General features: G+C 38.9%; 1 protein-coding gene across 1 annotated transcript in view; it reads right to left on the reverse strand.

Moving 5' to 3' along the window:
• Positions 1–7778: 7778 nt before the first annotated feature.
• adgra3 (adhesion G protein-coupled receptor A3) overlaps positions 7779–26051 on the reverse strand; it is a 31570-nt gene continuing 13297 nt past the window's right edge. Inside the window, exons 3-19 of the mRNA XM_028474256.1 lie at positions 23822–23893; positions 18594–18665; positions 18437–18508; positions 18132–18292; positions 16377–16590; positions 16120–16284; positions 14772–14973; positions 14531–14680; positions 13753–13911; positions 13508–13675; positions 12689–12896; positions 12402–12610; positions 12097–12221; positions 10821–10944; positions 10248–10393; positions 9775–9870; positions 7779–9314 (exon numbers count right to left, since the gene is read on the reverse strand). Of these exons, the coding sequence (XP_028330057.1) occupies positions 7895–9314; positions 9775–9870; positions 10248–10393; positions 10821–10944; positions 12097–12221; positions 12402–12610; positions 12689–12896; positions 13508–13675; positions 13753–13911; positions 14531–14680; positions 14772–14973; positions 16120–16284; positions 16377–16590; positions 18132–18292; positions 18437–18508; positions 18594–18665; positions 23822–23893 (3763 nt within the window). The 3' untranslated portion in view covers positions 7779–7894. The remainder of the gene's footprint in view (positions 9315–9774; positions 9871–10247; positions 10394–10820; positions 10945–12096; positions 12222–12401; positions 12611–12688; positions 12897–13507; positions 13676–13752; positions 13912–14530; positions 14681–14771; positions 14974–16119; positions 16285–16376; positions 16591–18131; positions 18293–18436; positions 18509–18593; positions 18666–23821; positions 23894–26051) is intronic.

Below are 26051 nucleotides of genomic sequence, written 5' to 3' on the forward strand. Positions count from 1 at the left end.
ATTTAATGCACAATATCAACTTTTTCTCCTTACAAGGGACATAAAGTCAGTGAGGAATGATAAATATAATCAATGTCTTTACACTCACTATGAAAGTCATTATGAGATAAGACAGAGAAGCAGTAAACAGCTCAGGAGAAGAAGACAACGTAATAAAGCCACTAGATGATTAACTGTTTCTCTAAATATCAAATAATGAAGTTTACAGCCGTGCATCTTTTTCACCAATAATTCAACAATAAACCATTTTGTCAAGCAGGTATTATGGGAAATTGCTGACGCATTTAAAAAAAAAAAAAAAACTGGAGCCTGATCTTCACACGACTTTGATGTGTGAAAAAGAATGCGTGTCTATTTTTAACGTGGCTGTTGTGATTATTTTTAGATATGATTATTTCTGGATGGTGCAAGAATATTTTTAAGTATGCATAACGTGCTTGCTTATTTAAACAAAGAAAGGAAATTAACTTTGAGCTTATCAAGCAAATCAAAGCCTCATGTAAAGACTTTCTATCTTTGCTAATTGCTAGATTTAGCCAAGCTATCACTTCGCTGATGTCAGTGCTTCCCAAACAGGGGTACGTGTACACCTAGGAGTACATGTAGCACAATGCAGGGGGTACTCAGAAAGATTTAACAATTAATTTAAAAAATAATCAGGAAATTATTTTATAACAAGTTATACTAAATAATAAAGCCTATCCCTTTAAAAATTGTAATTGCCGTGTTGGCTGCTTCTGCCTGCCTTGATTTCTCTGTGCTGTTTAAACAGGCACTCGAAAGAAATGTATGGCACAATCAGGTATATATATTTAGCACAGTGTTTTGTGATGTATTTTCCTATGGGGATCCCATTGTTAAGTTGCGCATGTGAAAATAAACTGCAACTTTTTGCAACAACCCACATTTAAAACACGTATTTTTTTATTTATTTTTTTTTTACTTTTACAGCAATATTTGTGATTTTTTTTTCCCTTGTAAAAATATAATGTTAAATCTAAATGTTAAATGTTAAATCTAAATGTTAAATGTTAAATCTAAATGTTTCATTTGAATCTAAATGTAAGTCTTAAATCTAAATTCTAAATTTAAATCCAAATGTTAAATCTAAATCTAAATGTTAAATGGGTGAAACAAAATATTTAGTTAATATGCAAATTAACTGTTTAGATTTAACATTTAACATTTAAAATATAGATTCAACATTAAACATTTAGATTTAGATTGAACATCTAGCATTTAGATTTTACATTTAGATTGAAGATCTTGCATTTAGATTTTACATTTAGAGTCAACATTGACAAATTATTACGAGAAAAAAATTGCAAATATTGCTGAAAATCTGGTCAAAAGCAATATAAAAAAATTCACGTTTTGCAAACGTGGTTTGTTGCTGTTTATTTTAACATGCACAACGCCCTATATTTTCCACTGTAAGATTAGAATAGATTTGTTTTTATTTTTTTTCAAAAGAGAAATGTATCCACTTCTTGCTGAAAGCGAATGAATGTGACTCACTTTCTGCAAATATGACTGTGAACGATGGTTTGATACTTTTTTCATTGTGGCTATAAATAACAGAGCATCTGGAACAGAAGAGGACGAGCCAAATGTGCGCAGACAGACTGGCACAGGTAGAGGGATTGCAACATGAGGGCATTAATGAGAGCACATGCAGGTCCATCCACACATGGGGGTCCCAGCTCTGCAGATGGCTTGATGGCATCATTATATCATGGTAAATAATGTGTGTTTGCTTGAGGAGCTGAAAGAAAACATGTACAATGTTTGATTAGAGAGGAAAAGTCAATAAAAAAAAGGGTCATTATAACTTTCATTTAATTTTCCTCACACCTATTAATGCATTAATCTAATCACAAGATCAAATCTTATGCGGAAGCTTCCTCTTCTCGTGCTTTCCCCATCCTTTCTCCCGATAGGTTCCAAAATGAGCATCTGTTTCTGTCCTTATCACTGATGATGTCCACAGTGTAATCATGATAGATTTGAGTTTGCTCAAGCTCTCTGCTCTGTATTTAATGAGGTAGGTCGTGCTGATGGAATAATTCTATCACCGCAGTTTGTCATGCTCACAGTGAAATAAATGAAAATCACATTCAGATAAGCTGTTTATACAGCTTTGCTATTAAAGCCGCATCTTTGGATATCTTTTAATGTGATGGAGGGACAACAATTGCAGCTCATTTGCCACAATGTAGGAAGACGGTCTCAATAAAATTTTAAATATTGCATTTTATCTAAAAAAAAAAAAGTATTAAGTCAAGGTTGCTTGTACTTGTATTGTCTTTAGAATTAGATAATACATTTAGGCCAACAATAAAAAATAGCAAATACATGAAATATTTAGAAATAGTCAGCACGTCATGAAACTATACAATATCAATGAACATTAACAAAAAGACACAATGTTGATTTTTGTGTGTTTTCAAAGATTTTTAAATTGTAACTGTTTTTCGTAATGTGTTTATGTATTTGTATGTAACAGTATCTTTTGCTGCCTCTTGGCCAGGACTACCTTGAAAAAGAGGTTTTTATTTCAATGGGACTGGTTAAATAAAGGTTAAATTAAAAATAATAATAATGTTTTCTCAAACATGATCTTTTAATAGGTGAGAAAATTAGTGTGTCTTTGATAGCACTTCTACCTGGTAGAGTTCCAGAAACAAATTATCTCCCAAAACGTATTTCTCTTAAAAAAGTTCCCGGTATTTTGACTTTACCAGCAAAAAGTTAGAGACAGGCTTAGAGAATGTGTGTATATATGTGTCAGTTTGAGGAATATTATGTGCAAACACAGCTTTTTCTCAAGAAACTGAAAAACTCCTAGATTAGCACGCATTTGTTTCTTCAATAACTGCTGGCAAGCAACTCATTAAAAAGTGAAGTGACTATCCTTCTCTGCAGACAGCTGCTAAAAGTGACATGAATCAACCCAAATGAATGCAGGATGCTAATCAACACTTTCATCCATATGTGAAGCCCGGAGCTATTTTTGGTGATAAATAGCACAAGGCAGGTAAAAATGCAATAGCTTCCCTTGACAGTCGAAGCCACCTGATTAGAGCTAGCCTAGCATCACATGGCTCCATGTGGCTTCTCCCATTTGCAAAGACATCGTACAGTGCTAAATGGGAACTAGCTAGAAGCGATCAAGAGTTTTAGCCAAGTAAAGTAGGGTGACCATAGGCCTATGTTCAATTTTACCCAGACATGTCCTCTTTTTGTGTCTTACCCAAAGATATTTTATAAATTGATGAAATTATCCAGGGTTTCCCCAGGGAAGACCGTAACTCCGCTAATATTTTCTCTGAGAAATTCCACCAGTTTCTGAAAAGCTAAGGCGCTTTTGCAACAACACATCATCAGTAGGGTAAAACTAACCTGTCTCACGACATTCCCGCATGGTAATTACGGTAATTTTATTCACACATGACGGAAACATTTAAGATGCTGCTTTGTTTGGATGAAATCATCCCACATGAGGAAAAGAGAAAGAGGACCAAAGAGAAATACCAGTGGATTTGATTGAAAAGGAAGACCCTCCTTGATGATAAAACCTCCATGAATGGGGGTTCAGAAAGGGATTTGAAACCAAAGGAGGAAAGTTAGCCTATAGGAAGTTAAGGTAAGATACAAGTCTCTGTCATTCTGCTGAGGTGTAGCAAGTCTTATTTACTTACTGTATTTTGTCATTACAAGGTAGATTCAAGAAAACATTGAGTACCAAGTGTCCTCTTTTATTCAAATCAAAATATGGTCATTCTAATATAAAGGATGTACTTTTTTTTTTTTTTTTTTTTTTTTTAACTTGGATGTCACCTGTCTCTCTGATTCATGAGCAACCCAATAAGAAGGCATTAATGAGTCAATTTGTTTTATCTTAATCTATTATTGATTCGTGCCCAAGGTGTCCCTGTGATCTTAAAATTAAGATGCTATCAGTTTATTAGCATTAATGAGCTACCCCACCCCCCCTGCATGCATCGCCGACATCCCCTGATGAACTTTACAGCAGATGGCGATCCAAGAGAACCATGAGGATTATTTAAAGATCACTCTTCTCAGGGCAATCAGTGAGGCGGCCGTTAATCACAGTGTCACTGCTTTCTACATAATTCAAAAGTCTTATTATAATTTGTAATAATACTTGCTGGGTTTGGCCTGAGTGAAACACAAAGTAGGTTATTATCAATGAAGAAAAATGGGGCTGCTATCATACTGTTTCTTCTTCTGATCAGGTTTCACAAATAGAGAAAAACCTTCCTGACCTTTAAGATGAAATGATGGTGTGGTAGCATCTTTCATCAAAAACAGAAATATAAAAAAGGCAATTTGGTCACCATTGCCCCATTGATGAGAGTTTACTTTTCCTCACTTAGGTGCCTTAAAAAGATGCAAATAGATAATTTAATCTAATGTTATCCTTATTTTGTGAAATAATTGGAGGAAGTCCAGCTAACCCTGAGCTCTCCTTTTTAAGCCAATTTAGAATAAAAATAACAAAGGTTAGATTTTAGGTTGTCATTGTTGCAGATGAAAGTAACCCATACTTTCAGCTTTCTCGACGTAGTTTTTGGGCCTTTGTCAAGGTAGGTTCAAATTCTTTTAATCTTGTCCAGTGTTTTCTTCCAAAGCTAAAGATTTGATACAAATGGGTTTTTTTTTCTCACTTAAATTTAAATATTTTAGATTGTGTAAACTGTCCCACTTAAAAACATGAAAGAGGTCTGTGATTGTCGTTATAGGTACACGTCAACTGTGAGAGACCCTACAAACAAGCAAGAATTCTGGCTCTCACAGACCTGTTACTACTTCTTTAAGAAGCTCTTTTATCCTCCACTCATTACCTTTAATAATGGCACATTTTAAAAAGTAATTATCTGCATAAATGACACCTTCTTCTTCTTCTGTGTAGTTTTACAGCGGTTGGCAACCAAGGCAAGGTGTCCACGCCTTCAAACAGACAGACTCCAACCTCCACCATGGTCAAGACCAGATATCTGTCTAAGGACACCAGGAACAAAATTGTACACCTGCAGAAGACTAGGATGAGCCAATCTATAATAGGCAAGCAGGCTTGTAATCCAAGGGTCACCGGTTCAAATCTCACCCAGGCCATCAATGTGGAATGTTGAGCAAGTCCCTTAACCCCAATCCAACTGCTCCCTGGTCACCTGCAATTGGCAGCCTACTGCTACCCCTTGGGGAAAGTGGGTAAAATGCAGAGAAGAATTTCACTACGTTGATTAATAAAGGTTACTATTTTGGTATAAACGTCACTCGCTGTGTTTGGGGCTGCTTTTCTGCAAAGGGGACAGGACGACTGATCTGTAGTCATGGGGCCATGTATCGTGAGATTTTGGCCAAAAACAACCTTCCATCAGTGAGAGCATTGAAGATAAAACGTGGCTGATCTTCCAGCATGACAATGATCCCAATCACACTGTCCAGGCAATGAAGGAGTGGCTCTGTAGAAAGAATGTCAAGGTTCTGGAGTGGCCTAGCCAGTCTCCAGACATAACACAATAGAAAATCTGTGAAGGTAGTTGAAAGTTCCTGTTGCCCAGCAACAGCCCCAAAACATCACAGCTCTAGAGAAGATCAGCATGGACAAATGGGCCAAAATACCAGCTACAGTGTTTGCAAACCTGGTGAAGACCTACAGGAAATGTCTGACCTCTGTTACTGCCAAGGTTACATTACAAAGTATTGAGTTGAACTTTTGTTATTGACCAAATATTTATTTTCTGCACCATCAATTATTTAATTATCAAACATTAGGCTCAAATAAATGATACTAATCCATATCTCTCGTCCTTAGCAAGAAGTTCACAATTTGTCTCTGTTCCACACTCCCTGCCACAACCACCATGTCAAGCTGTGAGTGAGACTCCAACTCAGCTGTCGGCTGTTCAGGAGACGAGGATGGAAAGAAGCCCTTCTCTCACCATCATTTGTTCTAAAGACAGCTTCTCCTGCCTCGACAATCAACTGTCAAGCATAACCAGAAGCACCGAGTCAGCGGGAGAACCAAATGTGTGAGCAAACAGGGAGGAAGACTCCCACCGAGTCCAAAGCCACTGCCAGTTGTAATTAGGAAGCTACAGCACTGTGGAGAGAAGAACCAGAGGCCACCAGAAGGTCAACAAAAAGCCAATTACCAGCTTGTCAAACATTGTCAGGAAGAATAACTCTCAGGACAAAAAACAGGCTCGGCTCACCTTTGCAAGTGGCCAGTGTGAGATGACAGGAGAGGAAAAACTTTGGAGTTGTAATTGGAGCTATTTTTTTTTTCTTTGCTTTATTTAGTGCAGGGAAAAAGCTAGACAACGCTCAAGGATATGAAAATACACTGTGTCACAGTTCAGACCATGCAGATGGATCTAATCCACAACTCTGAGTGAAGGATTATAAAAATAGAATATTTACAAAAAAAATGTATTAACGCAACAGTTCAGTGGCAATGAGGCAGGGTTGGGGTCAATTATAATTGTTACAACTAAGAATATTTGCATTTCCTGAATAAAATGCAAGTGAGGATGGAGATGCTGGCCCGTGTAGCACTGCATTAGCTTGCATTAACAATGCATTAGCATTGACCTAGCATTAGCTAGATTTAGCAATAACTAATGTTGACATTAGCATTAACCTTGCATTAAACTAGCTTTAGCAATAACCTAGAATAAGCATTAGTATTCACTTGGCAATGACATTATCCTAGAATTAGCACTAACTTAACATTAGCATTGCATTAACATTAATCAAGCAATAGCATTAACCTTATAATTGTCATAAATATAACTGTAATTGAAAAAAATATATGTTGCTGTTGTTATCACAACAGAATTTTAATTGAGTTTAGATCATTTACTTTGTAATTGTCATGGAAATTCTACAAAAACTGTCAAATACAATTTAATTAAACTCAAACCTGTGGAACCATATTACAATTCTATGGTTTACACATACTGTACATTGTTAACTATTATTAAAATACGTTTCATATCAAGTTTTTCCACAACCACTAAATTTAAATCAAGGGGTATAATTACACACAAAAAGGCTCGGATGCCCACACCAAAAATATCAATACTAACATTTTCATGGATACAATGTAAACAAGAGATGAAAAACAAATTGGATGATAAATAATATTTTACAGCTGATTTAAGACATGGGTCAAAACCGTTATTAACTGTTACCATAAGAGATGCTAACAGAAGAGGAAGGTTACGTTTTATTAGGTTATTAACTTTTTAGGCTCAGTAACTGTGAATTTTAGTAATTAAGAACATAATTGTAATGGACTTTCAGGGTAAAAATAATCATTGTATTTTAGGTTGTAAATGGAAAAAATGCCAGTCATGGTAATTGAGTTGTAATTGAACATTGATAATTTAATAACATGTTACGGTTTTATTTATTTTTGTCATTTACTGTCATAACTGTTCCTCAGGAAATCTACCTTGATCTCCAGACATGTTTTGACTTTTATTTAAAAAGACAAAAACAATTTTGCTGGAATTATTACGCGGAAGTCTAGGACACTTCAAAGGAAACTTCAAAGGAAACATCACAGCGATCAGCAGACGCCTCGGATGAAGACTGGCAGTTGAAAGTCAAAACATGTCAGGAGATCAAAGTGGATTTCCTCAGGAACAGCTGTCTGAATAAATGAAACTATAACATATTATTAATCAAACATGGATAATTGAAGACGTAATTGTAATCGAAAAATGTAATTGACCCCAACCCTGAGCTACAGTTCAAATAGTTATTTTTAAAAAAAAACTCTATTTCAAACAAAAATATACACTTGAAGTATAAAAAAAAAAAGAGTTATTTCACAGTTTGAAGGTGAAGGAAACTGTAGCTACACGGTAGTTTCATGTTTCCACAGGCCTGTTTTTATGCAGGCTGCGCTCTCTGGACTAATTAAAGGCATTGTTTCTTTTGGCGTGCCACCATTTGGCGTAACTAGGTTTAGTCCGTACATCTTCGCTGGGGTCTCTATTGCTGTGCTGTCAGGCTGCTTCACAGGCACAGAGTCTTGGATCAAACTGGATGCAGCATCCAACGTCACCTGTTCCGTTTCTACCATTGCAACAGTTTCGTTTGTCGGAGATGTGACGCTGCTTTTGTCCGAGTAGCGTGAACGCCTGGGTAAGCTAGCGCTGTCGCTGCTGTCCTGCTGCAGCTGGCTTTGATGCCTCTCTCTGTACGCCATGTAGGCTGCACGCCGACTGTTGCGCGCGGCCATGTCGTAGTGGTGGTGGCGCCTGTGGGGGGCGCTCTGCACGCTGCCGTCTACGCTGGTGGGCACGTCGTACGCGTACTCTCGCAGCACGGTGAGGCGACTCGCTCGGTGCGTCCGTGTTCTGTTTTTGTGATGCCTGCTTGTCGGTCCATTAGCGACGGCTGCGGCCGGGTTGGTGATATTGCTAATGGGGCGGAATGTGACTTCGATTGGTGCAGCGTGCATTTTCACCTCATTGTCCAACGAATGCTCGGTGAGGCTGTTGTCCAGGATGGCCGTGGCCACTGGTGCTGATGGAGGTTTACACTGGGCTGCTTCCACCTGCAGGTTGGTCAACTTACTGCCGTGAGCCGACGGACGCAAGCTTGGGACGCTTTTATTAGTGTAGGAGGAATCTGCGCTGCTGTGGCCACATCTTGTCGACTCTCCGTCCGCCTTGTTTTCAGATCCGCCTGTGGCAGTCATGGCCACGCCTGCTTGAGGCAGGAGGACGTCCTCCTGTGCAGAGTACGCTCGTCTGCCTGAGCAACAGGCCTGGGACCAATAACGCCTCATGTCCTGCCTGTTGATGCAGTGATGTGCCACCATGAACACCCCAAGGGCGAGAGCGGCCACCCCATACAGGCAGGTGAACGCCAGGTTGTAAGGGTGCTCCTGAGACACGGACATGGCCCCGAACACCCAGAGGGCGCCGTACAGTCCCAGCGCTCCCGCCGCACCCATCAGCTGTGCAGGGAAACTGTGCTCGTTCTCCAGCACCGACAGCGGCACAGCTGAGGAGGGGGCGGAGTCCAGGGGCTGGAGCTGGAGGACGAGCGGATGGCAGTGGCTGCTGGGAGTGTCTGGCCCAGCCTCGCCGTGGCCCGGGGACAGACGCTGCTGCTCCTCCTCAGCTGGCTCTTTGAGCTCGTAACGGCGCTCGGGATGTCGGTGCATCTGGAGCAGGATGCTGAGGAAGTACATGCAGTCCACGAAGATGATGAATCCCACTGGGCCGTAGAAGGCTCCGATACTGGGCTCCCATGCCATCCAGCAACTACAGAGGGAGGAGATAAAAATGTTTTAATGACCCTGAAACTTTTAATTCTTATTAATTCAATGTGGTGAGAATCTGAACAAGATAAAACCAACTCCACACAGAGGCTATGTTCAAAATGGCACACTACGTACTATACGGTATACACTACAAACTCAATGAATATATACTGCCTCTTTACTATTAGTATGAGTAGGAGGATGACCTTTCCCACTGAAGTATACTTCCAAGATTTTCAAGATGTATTTCGGACCTACAACAACAAAAACCTGAAACACACTGAGGCTAAATATCGTCGTTGTCATCGTATTTCTCGCGTACTCAGTCTTTTCATACTATCTAATTGGAATGCACTACATACTAATTTTGATGTCAGACGTAGTATGAGTAGTACATTAGTATGCCATTTCGAACAAAGCCCAACTATACACTAGTTTACTAGTGTATAGAGTCTACTTACTACGGTGCATTGGTCTGACTGCCGTAGTTTTTGATGTTAGCTGCTGCAGTGATTCCACACACAATGATGGGTATCCCTCCACCGATTAGGTAGAACCTTTGAGGAATAAAACAAGAAGTTTTCGCAGGTCAGGCAGGATGAAGATTGGATAGTGACATTTACCGGAAAACACATTCTCAATTTAAACCCAATAATGAATGAAGAATGAACATAAAAGTAATAAAAGTCTGATATTCTATAGCTGAAAAAACACAGAAAAGCAGATGTTTTGAAAAAAAAAAAAAAAAACTATGTATATATATTTCATGCACCAATTGACCTTGGTTCTTGTTACCTCGGCCAAGAAGGTACCGTGATATTTTTACCTACAGTTTGTCTGTTAGCAGGAACATTTTTGACCAAACATAGACCTTACACCATGGAAACCTAACCAAAAACGACCCCTAACCAATTGATGCATGGAAAAATCATACCTGAGCATGGGCCGCGGTGGAGGCGGGGGTTCATCTAGCTCTTCGTAGCACTTGGCCTTCCGAGTCACTTGTTTGTAAACGTTGCGAGCCGTTACGCCCACCCAGAGAGCTGTAGCTAATGTGGAGTAGTGCAGCAAGATGCCAACCTAATGAGAGATTAAGCAAAATATGTCAGGAATAAAAAAACAAAAAATTCATGATGAAGGAATTACTTTTTTAATCATTTATACAGTGGAATCATCAACCTTAAATCAAGTATTTTACCTCAGGGGTTGAATTAATAAAAAAAGATTGAAATGATCAATCCAAACAATGTGCAAAAAAGAGATTAATGCAGTGTGTGCACACCATGAACAGAGTTAAAGCATCGTCTCGAGCTCTGAAAACAACACCGACTTCTTTGTTTCTCTCGATTGTGGGAACACTGAACTCAGCCAAAGGAGACATTTTCAACTTTTTACCCAAGTAAAAAACATCTGAGAGACTGGTTTGTTCCCAGCTCCTTTAGCTCAGGTTCTGAGGAGGGTGGACACACACTAGTGCAGTGCACATTGCAGACAGTTTTGTACTCACTGCTTGGCACACACTGGAGTCTCGTGTCTGATTGATGCCTCCGATAAAGACGCCACATGTGAGGGAGATGTGGAAGCAGAGGTTGACCAACATGTGCCAGAACTTGCAGCTGACGCGAACAGACCTGTGTTAACAGAGAAGAGTTTATACATTGCACAAAAATGTACATTTTTAAATTTAAAAACTGTTTTGACTATGTATTTCACTGTAGTGTAGAAAGGCCCAACCAAAGGACATGAGTTGTGAACTAGCATTAGCGATACACTATGTGCAACTTTTTTGTATCTATGTTGAACTGCATTGTCCATATTAAATAAATAAAAATACAAAAAAAAAACAAATGAATAAAGAGAAACAGTTTAATTCCTGTTGCAATTTGTGAAATCCAAGTCCTAATCCAGAGATGAGCAACTTTTATCACAGTGGGGGCCACAAAAATGTGACCGTCTGATCCTAGGGCCACATTATCAACATTCAATCAGTATTTGGAATAATGACCAAAATTAATGGAACTATGAAAATCAATACTAGAGAGACAGTTGTGTATCTGTCACTTTGGGTTTTTAAAGTGATGTATATGTATGTGTTGAATATTTTTGGTGTCGTTTTGTCTTGTTTTTTTATTCAGTTATTTTTTTGTATATTTGTAGTCGCCTTGTGTATTTAAAAAAAAAACAAAAAGTGCATCTTTTTGTGTCATTTTGTGTATTTTTGCTGTTTAGTATATTTTTTGTCATCTTGTGTAGCCTTTGGTCCCCGGGCTGTCTGTTGCCAAAGTCTGCCCTTATCTCGCATATTCTATTTTATTTAATTCTATTTTTATTCTTTACATTTTTTTAAATTAAATCTATCTTTTGTCTATTTTCATTTTATGGCTTTTAATACTTGATTTTGTTGTATTTTTGTTTAATGTGATGACTACTAACAACAGTTGTTTTTTGTTCTCTTTATCATCCAGTGTATTACTTGATAAATAATAATAATTAAATAATATTATTTAATATATAAATAGTCTGATTGATGGTGTTTAAATTTTCCAATCAGGTATTGACCCACTGTCACCACTGATGTTAAACGTGCTCCAACATAGGCACATTTAAAATCCCCTTAAACTTTGTAAAAAGTGACTATAATATCTTTTTAACACTTAAAAGGATAGAGCACCATATTACAGAAAAAGAAAATGTGGAAAAATGTATGTTTCTGTAAATATGACAATGCCATCAACACAAGTCTAAATTAAAGGTGTGCTGATAATTTGATGTTCCTTTCTAACCTGTGGTGAAAAATGTAGCTGATGATAATGGTAAACAGGCAAAGAAGGAGGATGATGGTTGTGGCGTAGATGACTGGGTGAAGTGGCTTCATGCTGGGAGAGAAATATTCCACACTGCTCAGGTCCTGAAAGAAGAAATGGGGAGAAAAATTACAAGTTTGAACAAAAATACTGAAACATTGTTGTTTGATTTTAGTGAGACATCAAACCTGAGCAGTAAAAACAAACACATTTGACTTACTTTGACTCCAAAGCCAAAAGACGTTCCTGTCCTTCTTACTAACATTAGGAGAAGTTCCACTCACCATAAGCAGACCGTAGTTCCCCAGAGAGTTGCATGAGATGGTGGTGAAATTGTCATGATGCTCCAATATGCGGCAGCCATCACTCTGCCACCCTCCCTGACCTCCTGCCAGGGTGAAGTTCCAACAGGCGGACACGGCGTCTGCCCCGCGGGCAAGTCGCCGCAGCGTGATGTTCACCGGGGATTTCAGGACGCGCAGAGCCATACCGTCTATTAAAAAATTTAAGAAATCATATGAGAAAAGACAGAATTGAGTTGGTCAAAAACCAAATTTACCTTCCCCCTTACCGATCTTAGCCATGATGACCGGCGTAGCCACACTCCTCCTCTTCCCTCCGTCTGCCAGCTGAGATGAGTTTCCAGTAGAGGGAAAAAACTTGCCGTTACGAAACCCGAGCAGGTGAAGTTTGTAGACTGTGTCGTCGGCCTGGCCGGGAGCTGCAGCCTGGGTAAACAGAGACTGAGGAACCTGCAGGGAAGCCTCCACGATGGTGTTCTGCAAGAACAACAGACACCAAACTGTAAAATCCACCACATACGTGTTTATTCAGGTTTGATGGCACGTGCACGCTGTATTCAAATCCCAGCAAGATTCTTGTCTTCTTTTTGAATTATATGTTAAGGTTTCATTTATTCAGACCACTATTCCCTCGCCAGTCTTTGTCGGCAGTTGAAACATGTCAGGAGATCAAAGTGGATTTCATAAGCAACAGTTGTCTGAATAAATTAAACCCTTAAAAAATTATTCAAAAAGAATCTTGCTGGATTTTTTGTGTTGAAGTCAAACAAATTTCAAAGGAAACATAAAAGCGATCATCAGACGCCTCTGACGAAGACTGGCAGTTGTCAGTAGATCAAAGTAGGTTTCCTAAGGAACAGTTGTCTGCATATATGAAACCTTAACATATTATTCAAAAACAATCTTGCTGGAATTACAATGCGTAAGTCAACAAAACTTCAAAGGAAACATCAAAGCAATGAGCAGATGCCGCTGACGAAGACTGGCAGTTGTCAGTCGAAACATGTCAGAAGATCAAAGCGGATTTCCTAAGGAACTGTTGTCTGAATAAATGAAACCTTAACATAAGTATGCAAATGGTCACTGACCTTCTGAAGAATACTGGAGAAGGAGCTGGTGGTGTTGCATTTGAATGTGAGCTGGCGGTCATGGCCGGGCGTGCGCTCGGGCGTCGGCCTCTGGAACAACATGCAGGTCATCCCGTTCCAGTCGTTGGCCTTGACAGCGTGGGCTTCCAGCGCAATGTTAGGTGAAGTCTGAGAGGAAAAGAAATGCAAGCTCGTGATAATCATTTCAAGTGTAATGCTAACAGGGTGGGGGTGGGGGTTCTCACCAGAGAGAAAGCTTGGGCCGTGGCCAGGCGGTAGACTGCCAGGTTTTGGAGGCAGGCGATGATGCGGGAGCAGGCCATGGACTCACGCTGTGCCATCCACAGCACTCTGTCATCAGCCAGCATCAGGTTACTGGCCATGCTCACCATGACCTCGCCAAGCTGAGAGGGGGGCACATGCACACTTCATTTGACTTTAGTTACAGCAGTATTACAGTCACACCCTGAAGTCGGATTAACCTTCAGCCACTGTGATTACACTGGACAGGCTTTCTCTGACTTTTCTATGTGTTGGCCTACAGCTTACGTTCATTATCATTAATCATCAGCTGCTCAACAATAAATTATGGTCATTTATAGGGTTGGGCATGGTTTGAATTTGGTCAAAAAAGTTTCCATGCTTTAAATGGGCGATCTAACCAGAGGTCTTTCTAGATGAAATAGCCTGAACCTCTCCATGAGTTTTAGTTCTATTAACTTTTTATTCAATTTACCAGGAATTTCTCACAGGGCTATTTTCAACTAGTATATAAATATACTAAGAAAGTTAAGAGGTAACGCTTCCGATTAATTATTCTTAGTTGGTGTTTGGCGGCTTCTTCTTCTTCTGGTTGGTGGACTGGGTAAGTAGGAATCAAAATTTAAAAAATTGAACGCTTCCGGGAGAATCGGAAAGATAGTTCCTGGACCAATCTGTACTTGATGCCCAATCCTAGTCATTTACGATTTTAAAATTTGTAATTTAACAAATTCACACAAGTGCAGGTGGTGTAAAACTCACATCTTTAAACCTCTCCACAAACTTGCCAAACTTCTCTATCATCTCAGCCACAAAAATAATTTCCATCTTGTCTGAGAAGTTGGCAGCATCGTTGGTGTAGAGCAACAGGCGGCGAGCTCTGGTCACCACATTGGTCTCGTTCAGAGGAATCTAGCAAGTGGGGGGGATATGAAGATAAATGATCTGTCACAATGCAAAAGACGGATATTAGATAATACAAGGTGATATAATCGACACAAACCTGGTTGATCAAATAAAGGAATCTGGTGATGTCCTTCTGGAACTGACAGCGAGAGTAGTCCTCCTCCGTCCACAGACCGTCTCGATCGCAAAAGCGCCAAGCACGCTGTTCTTCACCTGAGCTGCCAGAATAGGAGCCTTGGCTGGATGGTAGTCTGTTACAGGGCAGGTAAGCTCGGATTCCTGCCAGTGTGCGAGGCCACCTGTGCAAGAGTTCATGATAAATTATTATGGAAGTTACCGAAACCTGATCCTTGGATTGATTTAAATAGCTGAAATGTAGGATTTTGTGGTGAAATTCAAAGATGTGACACTGATATACAAGTTTGATGTTTTGCCACAAGGGGGTGCTGCTTACACAACAGTGAATACCGATAAGACCTGCTGACTGCTATTATTTATTTCAAGCTCTGAGCTATTGTTTAGATGAGTGGTTTTCAATCCTTTTCAGCCCACGACCCCCAAAAATAAAGGTGCCAGAGACCGGGGACCCCCACTGTACCTGAAGGTGGTTGAACACAGGCATGAACATTGAAGAACAGTCATGTGAGACAGGAAGAAGGAATAATGGGGAGAGCTTTTTGGATCCCATCCATAAAGTCAGCAAAATGATGGTCCACTGTTCTATGAATCTGTGATAACCGCATTTATTTATTTATTTATCTAAATAATATCCACTGTTATCCAGGAAGTTTATTAGCATTCAGACCACAGTATATGTTCATCTTAAAGATGTAAATCTTTGTTTTATATTAGAAATAAAATGAGTAAAAAGTGATCAAAAATGGTGGAAAAGTTGGTGAAATGGGATTTTTAAAAAAAACACAGAAATGTGTTACATTTGCAAATTAGAGTGGCCAAAAACAGACAGAAAAAGTGGTAAAAAGGGGTCAAAGTGTCAATATTGGTACAATTGGTAAGAACAATTAGTTTAAACTAACAAATAATGGGCATGACAAATCATGAATGTGGTTAAAAGTATAATATGCAGAAAAGGCATTGAAATTTGATGGAGAAGTGGCAAAAATGGGAGTAATGTAGCAAAAGGGCATTAAAAGGAGCAAAAATATGGCAACAAAAAGTGATGAAAAGATATTAAAATATGACAAGTTTGGTGTAGATGCAGAAAAAGGATAAAAATTAATTATTAAAAAAAATATTCCTAGTTTCTTGAAGGCAACTGGACCCCTTCCCAGTGTCTCACGACCACAAATGGGGTCCTGACCCCAAGGTTGAGAACAATTTGAGTCAACACTGTGTGATTCTTCTTATTACACCATCACATTACGAAATTAAGAAATGTTTTGACCTCCAAATTTGAAAAAGGGAATAATCGTTTTCTGATCTACCTGAACTCTCCTTTGTTGTTTGAGATGCGTTCAGGGACGCAGTACTTGGCAGAACTCTGTAAGACCACAATGTGGACGGTCCTGGTGGTGTTTCCTCTGCTTGTTCTGATGCGACACTCCCAGTTTCCTGTGAAACCAGGCTGGATGTTTGAGATGGTCAATGCACTGAAGGAAGAATACAAGGAGAAAAATTAATATTTCACTTTTGACTAAACAACACATTTACAGAATTTTTCACTTAGTGTGCGTCGTCCCACCTGGCGATCAGTGAGCAGTTCTGCACAATGCGCTTTTCAATAAAGATGCCTTGGGTGGCGTCATGCTTGACCATGCGGCCGTTCTGGTACCAGAGCACCTGCATGTCTTCGGCCACCAGGGACGCCTGACACTGGAACGGAAGACTGTCTCCCTGGAACACAACCTGTCGCTGGGATGGAGTCAGCTGGAAGGAGGGCAGCTCTAGTGGAGCATCTGAAGAAAACAACAACAACAAAAACACAAATAATTAACATTTCAAGAAAATTACTTTTTCTCTCAAAAATTCAGTTTGCTATACTGCATTACAAATACAGAGTATTAGTCTTAATACATAATAATGACAATATACACCAGCTTATTTACTTTTACACTGCATTTTATCTTAAGTATATTTATATCTGAGAATTTTTTTAAATTGTGCAAGATATATAAATACAAAATAAATCAAATTTTTAAATAAAAGATACCATTTTTTCATTTTAATACTATACATTTCAGGTGACCCCATTTTATTTCCAGGCGACCCCACATGGAGTCACGAGCCCAAAGTGGAAAAACCCTGCTCTAAGGACACTGCTGCAATTTTATAAATCTATATACATATTTCATTTTCATTAAAAAAATGTGTTAGTAAAAAATGTGTTAGTAATATTTAACTTGATTTAAAAAAGTAGCTATTAAGTTATTCCCACTTATTACTTATTGTTAAACATGTGTACATTCATGATACTAAACTGCTTCCATAAATCTCCTTCAAAATAAAGGTGCAAAATCTTTTCTGTTGTTAAGGTATAAGCCTGAAATTCAATGCAAATAGGAGCGCGACTCAACCCACACAGTTCAGTAAGTATCCTAAACACTATTTTAAAGCTGGTACACCTGATCATTTTTTTAATAGATTAAAATTAAAATTAACTCAAAATACAAGATTGTGAAAAAAGTCGAAGGTCTGCTAATGAAGTCAAATCTGCAGAAGCTGACGAGGGCCAATTGACCATATGACAACAAACAGCAGATCATGGCTGTCTACAAAATATTGTGTATTGACGAATGCGTCAAACTATACTTCGAAGTTGGGTTCAATAAAGAGATTCTTTCTCTTTTTGCTCATAAACATGCTGTTTTAATCTCTTTAAAGACTTTCAAGAAATATTGCCATAAACATTATCTGTTCAGAGGGAAAAACAGTCAAGTTTGGAAGAGGTGGAGCATTCAGTCCATCTGTGGCTATTGAGGAGCTACGGAAACAGATTAGGGCCAGTTTTGATGGAGACTATTGTCGGAAATGGTGAATTGGCCCTCGTCAGCTTCCATAGACTTTGATAGCAAACCTTCAACTTTTTATCACAATATTAATCTCGACATTATTTTCGACAATCTCGACTTTATTCTCGACATTTCGACTTTATTCTCAACATTCTTGATTTGCCCAAAATTATTTTCTCCACCAAATTGGCCCTAATCCTTTTCCGTATGTGTGACGACATTAACTTCAAAAGTAAAAAGGTCGAAATTGAAAGTTTATTTTTTATCTGCATCATAAACTCTCATTCATTGACATTTTCGAGCATTGCATTGTGGGATGTGGAGTCCTGTAAACGGACACCAGGAAGTGTTTTTATTTCATTCTAATTGTGATTTGATGTGTTTTTCAAAAGACACCATTTTCTATTTAGTTTGTGCACTTCTCTGCACCCGTCCTAATGTAAATGTGGTTTTCTTGCGTACGTGTGTGTGTGTGTGTGTGTTCCTACCACAGGTGAGGAGCTCCAGCCTGATGGAGGTAATCAGATGACCCTGGAGAGACTGTGGGTATGAACACTTGGTGTTCTTCACAGTGATGTTCTTGTCTTTGATCCAACGCAGCAGCCACAGGAGGTTGCAGTCACACAGCAGGTAGGGTGTCTGAAACTCCCTGAACAAACACACATTACACAGTAACCAAACAGACACCTAAACCAGCCGAAAACGAATTAATTGCACTCAGCAGATATTAGCGCATCACAATCACATTAGGCCTTGTAAGTGATTTTATCCCATCTCCTTTTTTTACACTTACAATCCCTTTAGAGACACGAGGCTGTCAAACGTCCCCAGAGCCACTGATGAAAACATGTTCCCTGAAAGGTTTCTGAAAAAAACAAAAACAAATCCTCAATTCCAGGCTGGAAAAAAAAGAAAAAACTAATGCAGTTTTAACAACTCAAAGGACTTACAGTCGACTCAGATTGGCGAGACTTTTGAAGATGTCTCCATTGAGACAACCGATGCTGTTATTGGACAAATCTCTGCCGAAAACCAAACAAAAAAAAATATGTTTCTGATGAGTGAAGGAAGTGCATGAGTTTAATCATTTACTAGGACTGTGCATAGAGAAGAGAAGAAAGTATAAAAAAGCACGCAGACACAGATGTAATAATAAATAAGCTGTCTCACAGAGGCAGGTCCAGGCAGAGACAGACAGGTTTACTACTTTCCTGGTGGTTTTTGATCATGTCTGTGTGGGCCTGCAGGGGGAACTTCCACATCAAGGCCGACTAGCACCCATGGAGGTGATTAATCATTCCTGATTAATGTCAAACATGTCAAAATGAGTGTCTGGGCCTCTCTCCTCTGGATGAGACTTGACATGATGTCTATGGGAAACATTAGGCGGAAGCGACCGAGGATCCTTAAGTCTTTTTAGAGGCGGCCGCAGAACCCGGGGCTCAACATGTGAAAAACGGATACGGCTGCTGAAAATGACACCTAAAGTCTGACTAATCGGATACAGCTATATCACAATATCTATAACTACTCATTTCACCTTTACAAATAGGCCTGGGCAATATATCGAGAGTCAAGATATTTTGCGATTTCTGTTTTGGCAATATAGAATATTACAATATTGCCTATGACGATATATTTTTAGTTATGAGCTTATTTTTTTTATTCAAATACTCATTCTAGGCGTGGCTGCTTTCGCTAGTCCTCAGAACTGCATGAAAAGCACAGTTAGAAGGATTGCTGAGTGAATCCTAACCTGGGCTTACTCCTAAACAAGCCACACTACAGAACTCACTCACATATGCTGTCCCATATAGGAGAAAAAGCCAAGAGTGGCACATATTTTGCAGCTGCTTGCTAATAAAGGTGCCTCTGTGGCATTTTGCGCAAATTTAACCCAGAATTGTCTTACTGGTCAGACTTTGAGTTAAAAATATTGAGATTTATATCGAATGTCGTCATTTTGAGAGAAAAAAACCCGAGGTATGAATTTGTGTCCATATTGCCAGCCCTATTTACAAGTACAAAATGCTATGAAATACAATTAATTTCATTTTTTTAAACTTTCAAGAACAACAGTAAATGGTAACTATCTAATTCAAGTACCAATATCAAAAACAAGTTACATTTTTTCTAAAAAGTTTAACTGAAGCTTCCACAACAGATTCTGATTTTGTTAACCACATACGTCTATAAAAGTGCTCAGTATGTTTTATGAAAATAGAGTGCAATCAACTTCCAAGCTAAAATACATTGAGGAGTGAGGTAGTTTAACAAGGTATGATGTGGCTCTCTGACACCTAGTGACTGGGTGTTTATGTGAAATGCATATGTTGGCGCAATTAAAAGCTTTTTTTCATTAAAAAACATGATTAAACAAGAAGAGAGTCATCAACATGCCCCGGCCCAAAAAAAATGAAACAAGGGCCATAACTCCGGAAAAAATAATAGCGCGCTTCTCAATTTTGAACCACATCAAGGTATTGATACCCTGAAGCCACACGCCAAATTTGGTTATCCTATTTTAAACACTTTATGAGAAAAGCTGTCCCCTTTAACTCGGACGGACGGAGCTCAAACCTATATCCCCCTTTTACATTTTGTGGCGGGGGATAAAAAAAATTGATTTGGACATTTTTTGCATCGATACGATTACTGCGCACGGAAATATCGTAATATATTGCTGAATCAATTTTTTTTCTTAAATGTGGCCTCTGGGTAACTGCAGTCCTCAATGTTACATCAATTTTTTTGTTTTCCAGGCGAAGATTCAACAGGTTAAAAGTGTCCAAATCAAATTTACAACAGAATGTAGGTAAAAAAGCGGACAAAATAGTGGCAAAGTGTTTGTAAGCCTCATCTTATTAGGAAGTATAATAATTAGTCTTGCTTAGTGTTCACAGAGACTAAAAGAAAAAAAAAAAAAGGAAGCTAAACATCTCCAAAGACAAAACTATTTTGCATCTAACAGTAGTTGTGATTTAGGCTGATTTTCCAACATCAGGCTCCCAGACAGAAGCTGAAAATGTTTCCAAACGTAATCCAGCAGCTGCACTGCATCTTGGACATGTTCACGGGACGTAACGCGAGCTAAAACAAAACCATACCTGGAAAATGAGTGGCAGGCAAGCTCTGACATCCAAAGTGTTTATGTAATTACTGCTGCGTAGATCCTTGAAGAACCAGCTGGGGCTTTTACTTTGGCAGGCTATTAGTTCCAGTTGGAGAGGAGCTATTGTTGACATTTCTTGCGGGCGTACTCGGTTCTCTGAGCTTCATCTCTCATATCGTAGAAATACATGTTAGTCTTCATTATTGTCAAGTGCATTGGGATTACTAAAGGTCATGTTGTCTTAAACTGTGAATCCATTGGCAAGAGTTTATTTTAACGTTTGTTTTTCACCCATATCATGTTGCACATCAGCCGAGGAGGAGTGTTTCAGCGCTGCACATCAGTTGTGACTGATATGAAAAGCAGGAGCAAAAAATAGCTGAGTGTGATTAGTTGTGAGTGGGGACTGTTCAGCTGTTGGAAGAATGTTGTGTGTGGGAGAGCTTAACAGCTGGAGGGATTCAGAAGGTTATAGTGAGTGCTGTGTAGTGTGAGAGGAGAAGTTCTTTTTTTAAAAGGCACGAGTACATCTTCAACTGTGGGCTGGAAACCTGTGTGTGTGAACTGGAAAGTCAGATAGAAACTCTCAGTAACAAAGATAACGGCACATCAGACACGAGTCCTGTTGTGAGTTGAAGGCCAACTTTGCACAATCAGTTTGCTTCATAAGCCAACGACTGCAGAGCTGGAAAAAAAAAAAAAAACCCAGCCTAAATTTATCCTGGAGATGGAGACGAGTATACATGGGAGATCTAAGTTTGGCTTTTTAGAACGGACAAACTGGAGCCCAGTTTGAATGCAGTGAGGCAGGGTGGGATTAATGAAGCATATTGGCCACTGTTTTTGTTTTTTACCGATCCTAATTTTCTAGGAAATGAGTAAAAGTGCTGCTTTATTTTGGGGGTTTTTTCCCTCTTCAAATCAATCATGTGTCAAATGAGAAAAATTCTAGACTGAAAAACTTTTAAGTCATAGAAATTGACCCCGTAAGTTTGTTAAGGTTTCATTAATTCAGACAACTTTTTTGTTCAGGAAGTAGACTTTGATCTCCTGACATGTTTCAACTGTAAACTGCCAGTCTACCTCAGTGTCATCTTTTTGAATAATAATAGTAAAAAAGTCTTGGAAAAAACTGTGTCCAAGCACCGGACACATCAAAGCAAACAGCAGAGGCCTTTGAGGAAGACTGGCAGTTGACAGTCGAAACATGCCAGGAGATCAAAGTCAACATCCTGAAAAAAAAGTTGTCTGAATGAATGAAACTTATTTTGATACTGCAAATGTCTGGCGACCCCAGAGACATTTTTTTTTATGCTGCATTTTATTTGAACTAGATTTATATTTGAGAAACTTTAGGTAAAGGACACAGTTATTTGTTATTTATTGTGTGGGCGGTGTATTTGAAAAACAATAATTCAAAAAAAGATTAAAAAAAAAAAACAGAACTTTAATCTGTTGTTTTTTTGTTTTGTTTTTTTACTAGACATTTCAGGCAAACCCACGTGGAGTCCCGACCCCAAGGTTGAAAAAAACTGCCTTAACATACCGTATTTTTCGGACTATAAGGCACACTTAAAATCCTTTAATTTTCTCAAAAATCGACAGTGCGCCTTCTAATCAGGTGCGCCTTATGTGTGAAATTAATGTCAAAATGTTTTAGTACAACTTTGGTAAACTATGAAGCTGCACTGCTTGATGGATTTTTGGCACTTCAGGGCTACCGTAGTCAGGCGCCTCGTGGTGTGATATACTACCAGTACTGTGCTTCAACATACTGAACAGAAAAAGCGAGTGTATTGTTCTGTATTTTATGTGTTAAACCTGAACAATGTTGAGAATTATTGTTAATGAGTTGAATAAAGTTTGACTTATCTGACTATTTTGTTTCGCTTAATGCATCTTAGTAGTAGTAATAATAACAACAACAACAACAACAACAACAAACCGGTGCACCATATAGTCCGGTGTGCCTTATGTATGAAAATAGACCCAGTCAGACCCATTCACTGATAGTGCGCCTTATAGTCCGAAAAACATGGTAATATTCAAAAAGAAGACAAAATTTACTTCCTGGAATTAGGACCCCATAAGTGTTATTTCTGATAATAAATGGACATAATTAATGAATGACTAATGACACATATCGCAAAGTCAGCAAATTTAAAATAAGCAACACAAAAATCCATGTGGGACGTGCATACAACCTTCAATACCTGAACCATGAGATCCAATGATTACAATTTTTTTTACTTCTCAGGGCTTCCTTTAGAGATGATGGAGATGCCACCACCATCTAAAATGACCTCCAATGATTAGAGAGGCCAACTAAACGTAGCTACCCTCAGGCTTAACCATTTTTCTATTTGAGTCCTGTGGTTTAACCTCAGAGCTGGCTTCCATCCATTCCTATTGCTTCACAGTAGCAGCCAATTTCTAGTCTGTTTGGGGTTGGGATTTCAGATCATGCTGTGCTTTATTCCCTCCAGAGAAAAAACACCAGCCCTAAATAATCCACAACACCAAACTTTCGCGTTAACACATCGGATCTGACTTTACACATGGCATGGATAAAAACTCTCCTCACACATTTCACTCACGGTGCACCCTTGTGAATGTACAAGGCCTCCCTCACACTGTCGGCAGTGGTTTCTGGCTCAGGGCCACATCAAACAGCGCAGTGGAAATAGACTGCGCTGTTTAAATGTCTTCCTTATGGACAGAGGATCCACTTTGTACTGCTGCAGGCACAGACAGCTGCTCAAGGCCCAACATATGCAATGTAGATTGCTAGTGAAAACATTAAATCAAGCTTATTGAGAGAGCAAAGGGAAAAAGCAAGCAAGACCCTAAACAGGAAAACTCTTTGTAGCTTTAACAAACGCTCTCATTAACCAGGCATGATAACCACCGGTCGTATTACATTGAAAATAATAAGACGCCTAATTATTTAGCAACGAAAACAAGTTGGATCATTTGGTTGCATAATAAGCCCTTAGAGACACACTCGCACTTTCCAAACTCATGTTAAAGAAATAGCAAGGCTGCAGAAACACTCGCACTACTCACAATCTTTTCAGCAGGGGCAGGCCAAGAAAAGCTCCTGGTTCAATATGACTGATCAGGTTATTCCGCAGGTCCCTGTAGGGAGGAAGAAGAACAAGAACAAGAAGACTGATCATGAGTGATTCAACTGACAAAACAAAAGCTGTAACTGCTCAACTAGTACATACAAAATAAGAATGGATGTTGTCGTTTTTATGATTATTTATTGCCACAGTGACTTCCCTTTTTTCTCCAGGGTCTATAACTCCAGAACTGGATAACCCCTTTTCTGTTTTTTTTAACCTTCCTCTGCTTTGACACACCTTTTATTTATTAAAAAGTGACTCATGATTCTGTAGAGCTGCATGAAATGGATAACAGTTTCTTAACCTGGCAGGAGTGGGACCTGTGTTCTATATCCTTAGAACTAGATCCGGGTTATGAAGGGCTGGTAATGGACCGGTCTCCAGACAAACAGACATTCACTGGCAAATGAAATAACGCTTATCGTCAATTAAGGGAGCCACTTAAGACGTAGACTATGCAGTTTATAGCATGTTGGAAACCAGTTCATTCAACCTGTAGAAAACCCATGATTCTTGGGAAAACAGACAAGATCATCTTAGAAAACCCCAAGACAGAATAACTATCGTCAAATAATGCTGTCTACAAAACAGCAGAGTTGGAACTGTCACCCACTGCGGTCACAGATTTTTTTGGGTCACTGATTTTTTTTGTTTTTAAAATCACATTTTGGTAAGCAAAAGAGATTTACGTTTACTTTTTTTTTTTTCAACTTTTACTGATTTTTAGAGAAACCCAAAGCAGCACAAAGTATAATTTTGACTGAAAAAGCTGCTAAATGATCCTGAATGCTTCACTGCTATCGAACTCAATGGACTAAAAGGGGCGATTTGCGTCATTAGTGATGTCATTTCAACGCGGTGGCGCACAGGCTCAAAAAAGGTAAGGTAGTCCCATTTTTAAAAGTTAATAAAACAAATATGGTGTAAAATAATGCGTTTTGTTAGGCATAGATCTTTTAATAAGGACACTTCAAAGGTTTTAGGCCACATGTGCATAAACAGTGGAGGATCCCTTTAACCTTTTTGGAAGTACTGAACCCTTCTTTATTATAAAAATAAAATACTTTTTCAAGCCTCGGGTGATTTTTAGTGCTTTTTTCACAAGGCTTTTATGTAAATTTTATGAAGTGTTATTTCAAATCTAAATCTAACATTGTTATTGGAATGTATCTTTTAATAAATTAGTTTATCATGGAAATGTATTTTGTGTACAGTAACTCATTTTTACTATGTGTCTCTCTTGACTCCTCTTTAAACTAGTAAAATATTTGTTTTATTTAACACTATTTAAAACTAGCAAAATCAAATCTGATGGACTTAGATTTGAACCACGTTTAAGTTTCATTTGTTTTGTCCAGACCACAATATAGAATACCTAATTTACTTTGTTAAAAAAGCAATCCCTCGAGCCAGATTTCCTTGTAATCAGGTTCTGAACCAAGCCTCCTTCCCCTGGGGTTCAAAGGCTCGTGGTCACAGAATTCCTGCGGCGCTCACCTGCTCTGGCACCGCCTAGACACTCATGACAGAAGGCTGCTTTTTTTATTTGCTATCTGAACCTACACAAAAGGACCTTTGGGTAACTCTGTCTTTGATGTCAAACACCTTTCATCAACAGGAGGAAATGTGGCCACAGATGAGTCAGAAAAGTGATTGAGAGGAGCTAAACTGCAAGGAGGTGTTGGTTTCAAAGTAATAGTCAGGAGAAAGAAAGGTCCAGAGGCCTGGAGACAGAAAAAGGCCAAGTTTGATGAGCTCAAAAAGACGTGTTGGGTCAAGTCATTTGCTTGGAGGTACGTAGATATGGTGTAACAGAATCTTCAAGAATCCCATGTGTTCTGAGCTTTTGTTTTTTAATTCCTCAGATCCTAACAGAAGCAAGAAGGAGCTGAGCTTCATATACCAATGATATTAGTTAGTTAAAAAGGCTGGAGCTCTGATTACTTGGGCTGGGTATCGCCAGGTCCCTCGCAATACAATACATCGCAATACGACGAGTCGATATATCACGGGTAATTTCATCCACGATACATCACGACATCTGTGTCACTGAAGAAATTCAGAATTTATCTACTGCACTGAATCCATTTCAGAGGAATTACTTAACATTGTCAATCAATTTCACAGGAATGACAGCCAAGTAAAACAAAGCGTATACTGCACAGTGG

The sequence above is a fragment of the Gouania willdenowi genome, chromosome 18, assembly GCF_900634775.1.
Source record: "Gouania willdenowi chromosome 18, fGouWil2.1, whole genome shotgun sequence".
Taxonomy (NCBI): Eukaryota; Metazoa; Chordata; class Actinopteri; order Blenniiformes; family Gobiesocidae; genus Gouania; species Gouania willdenowi.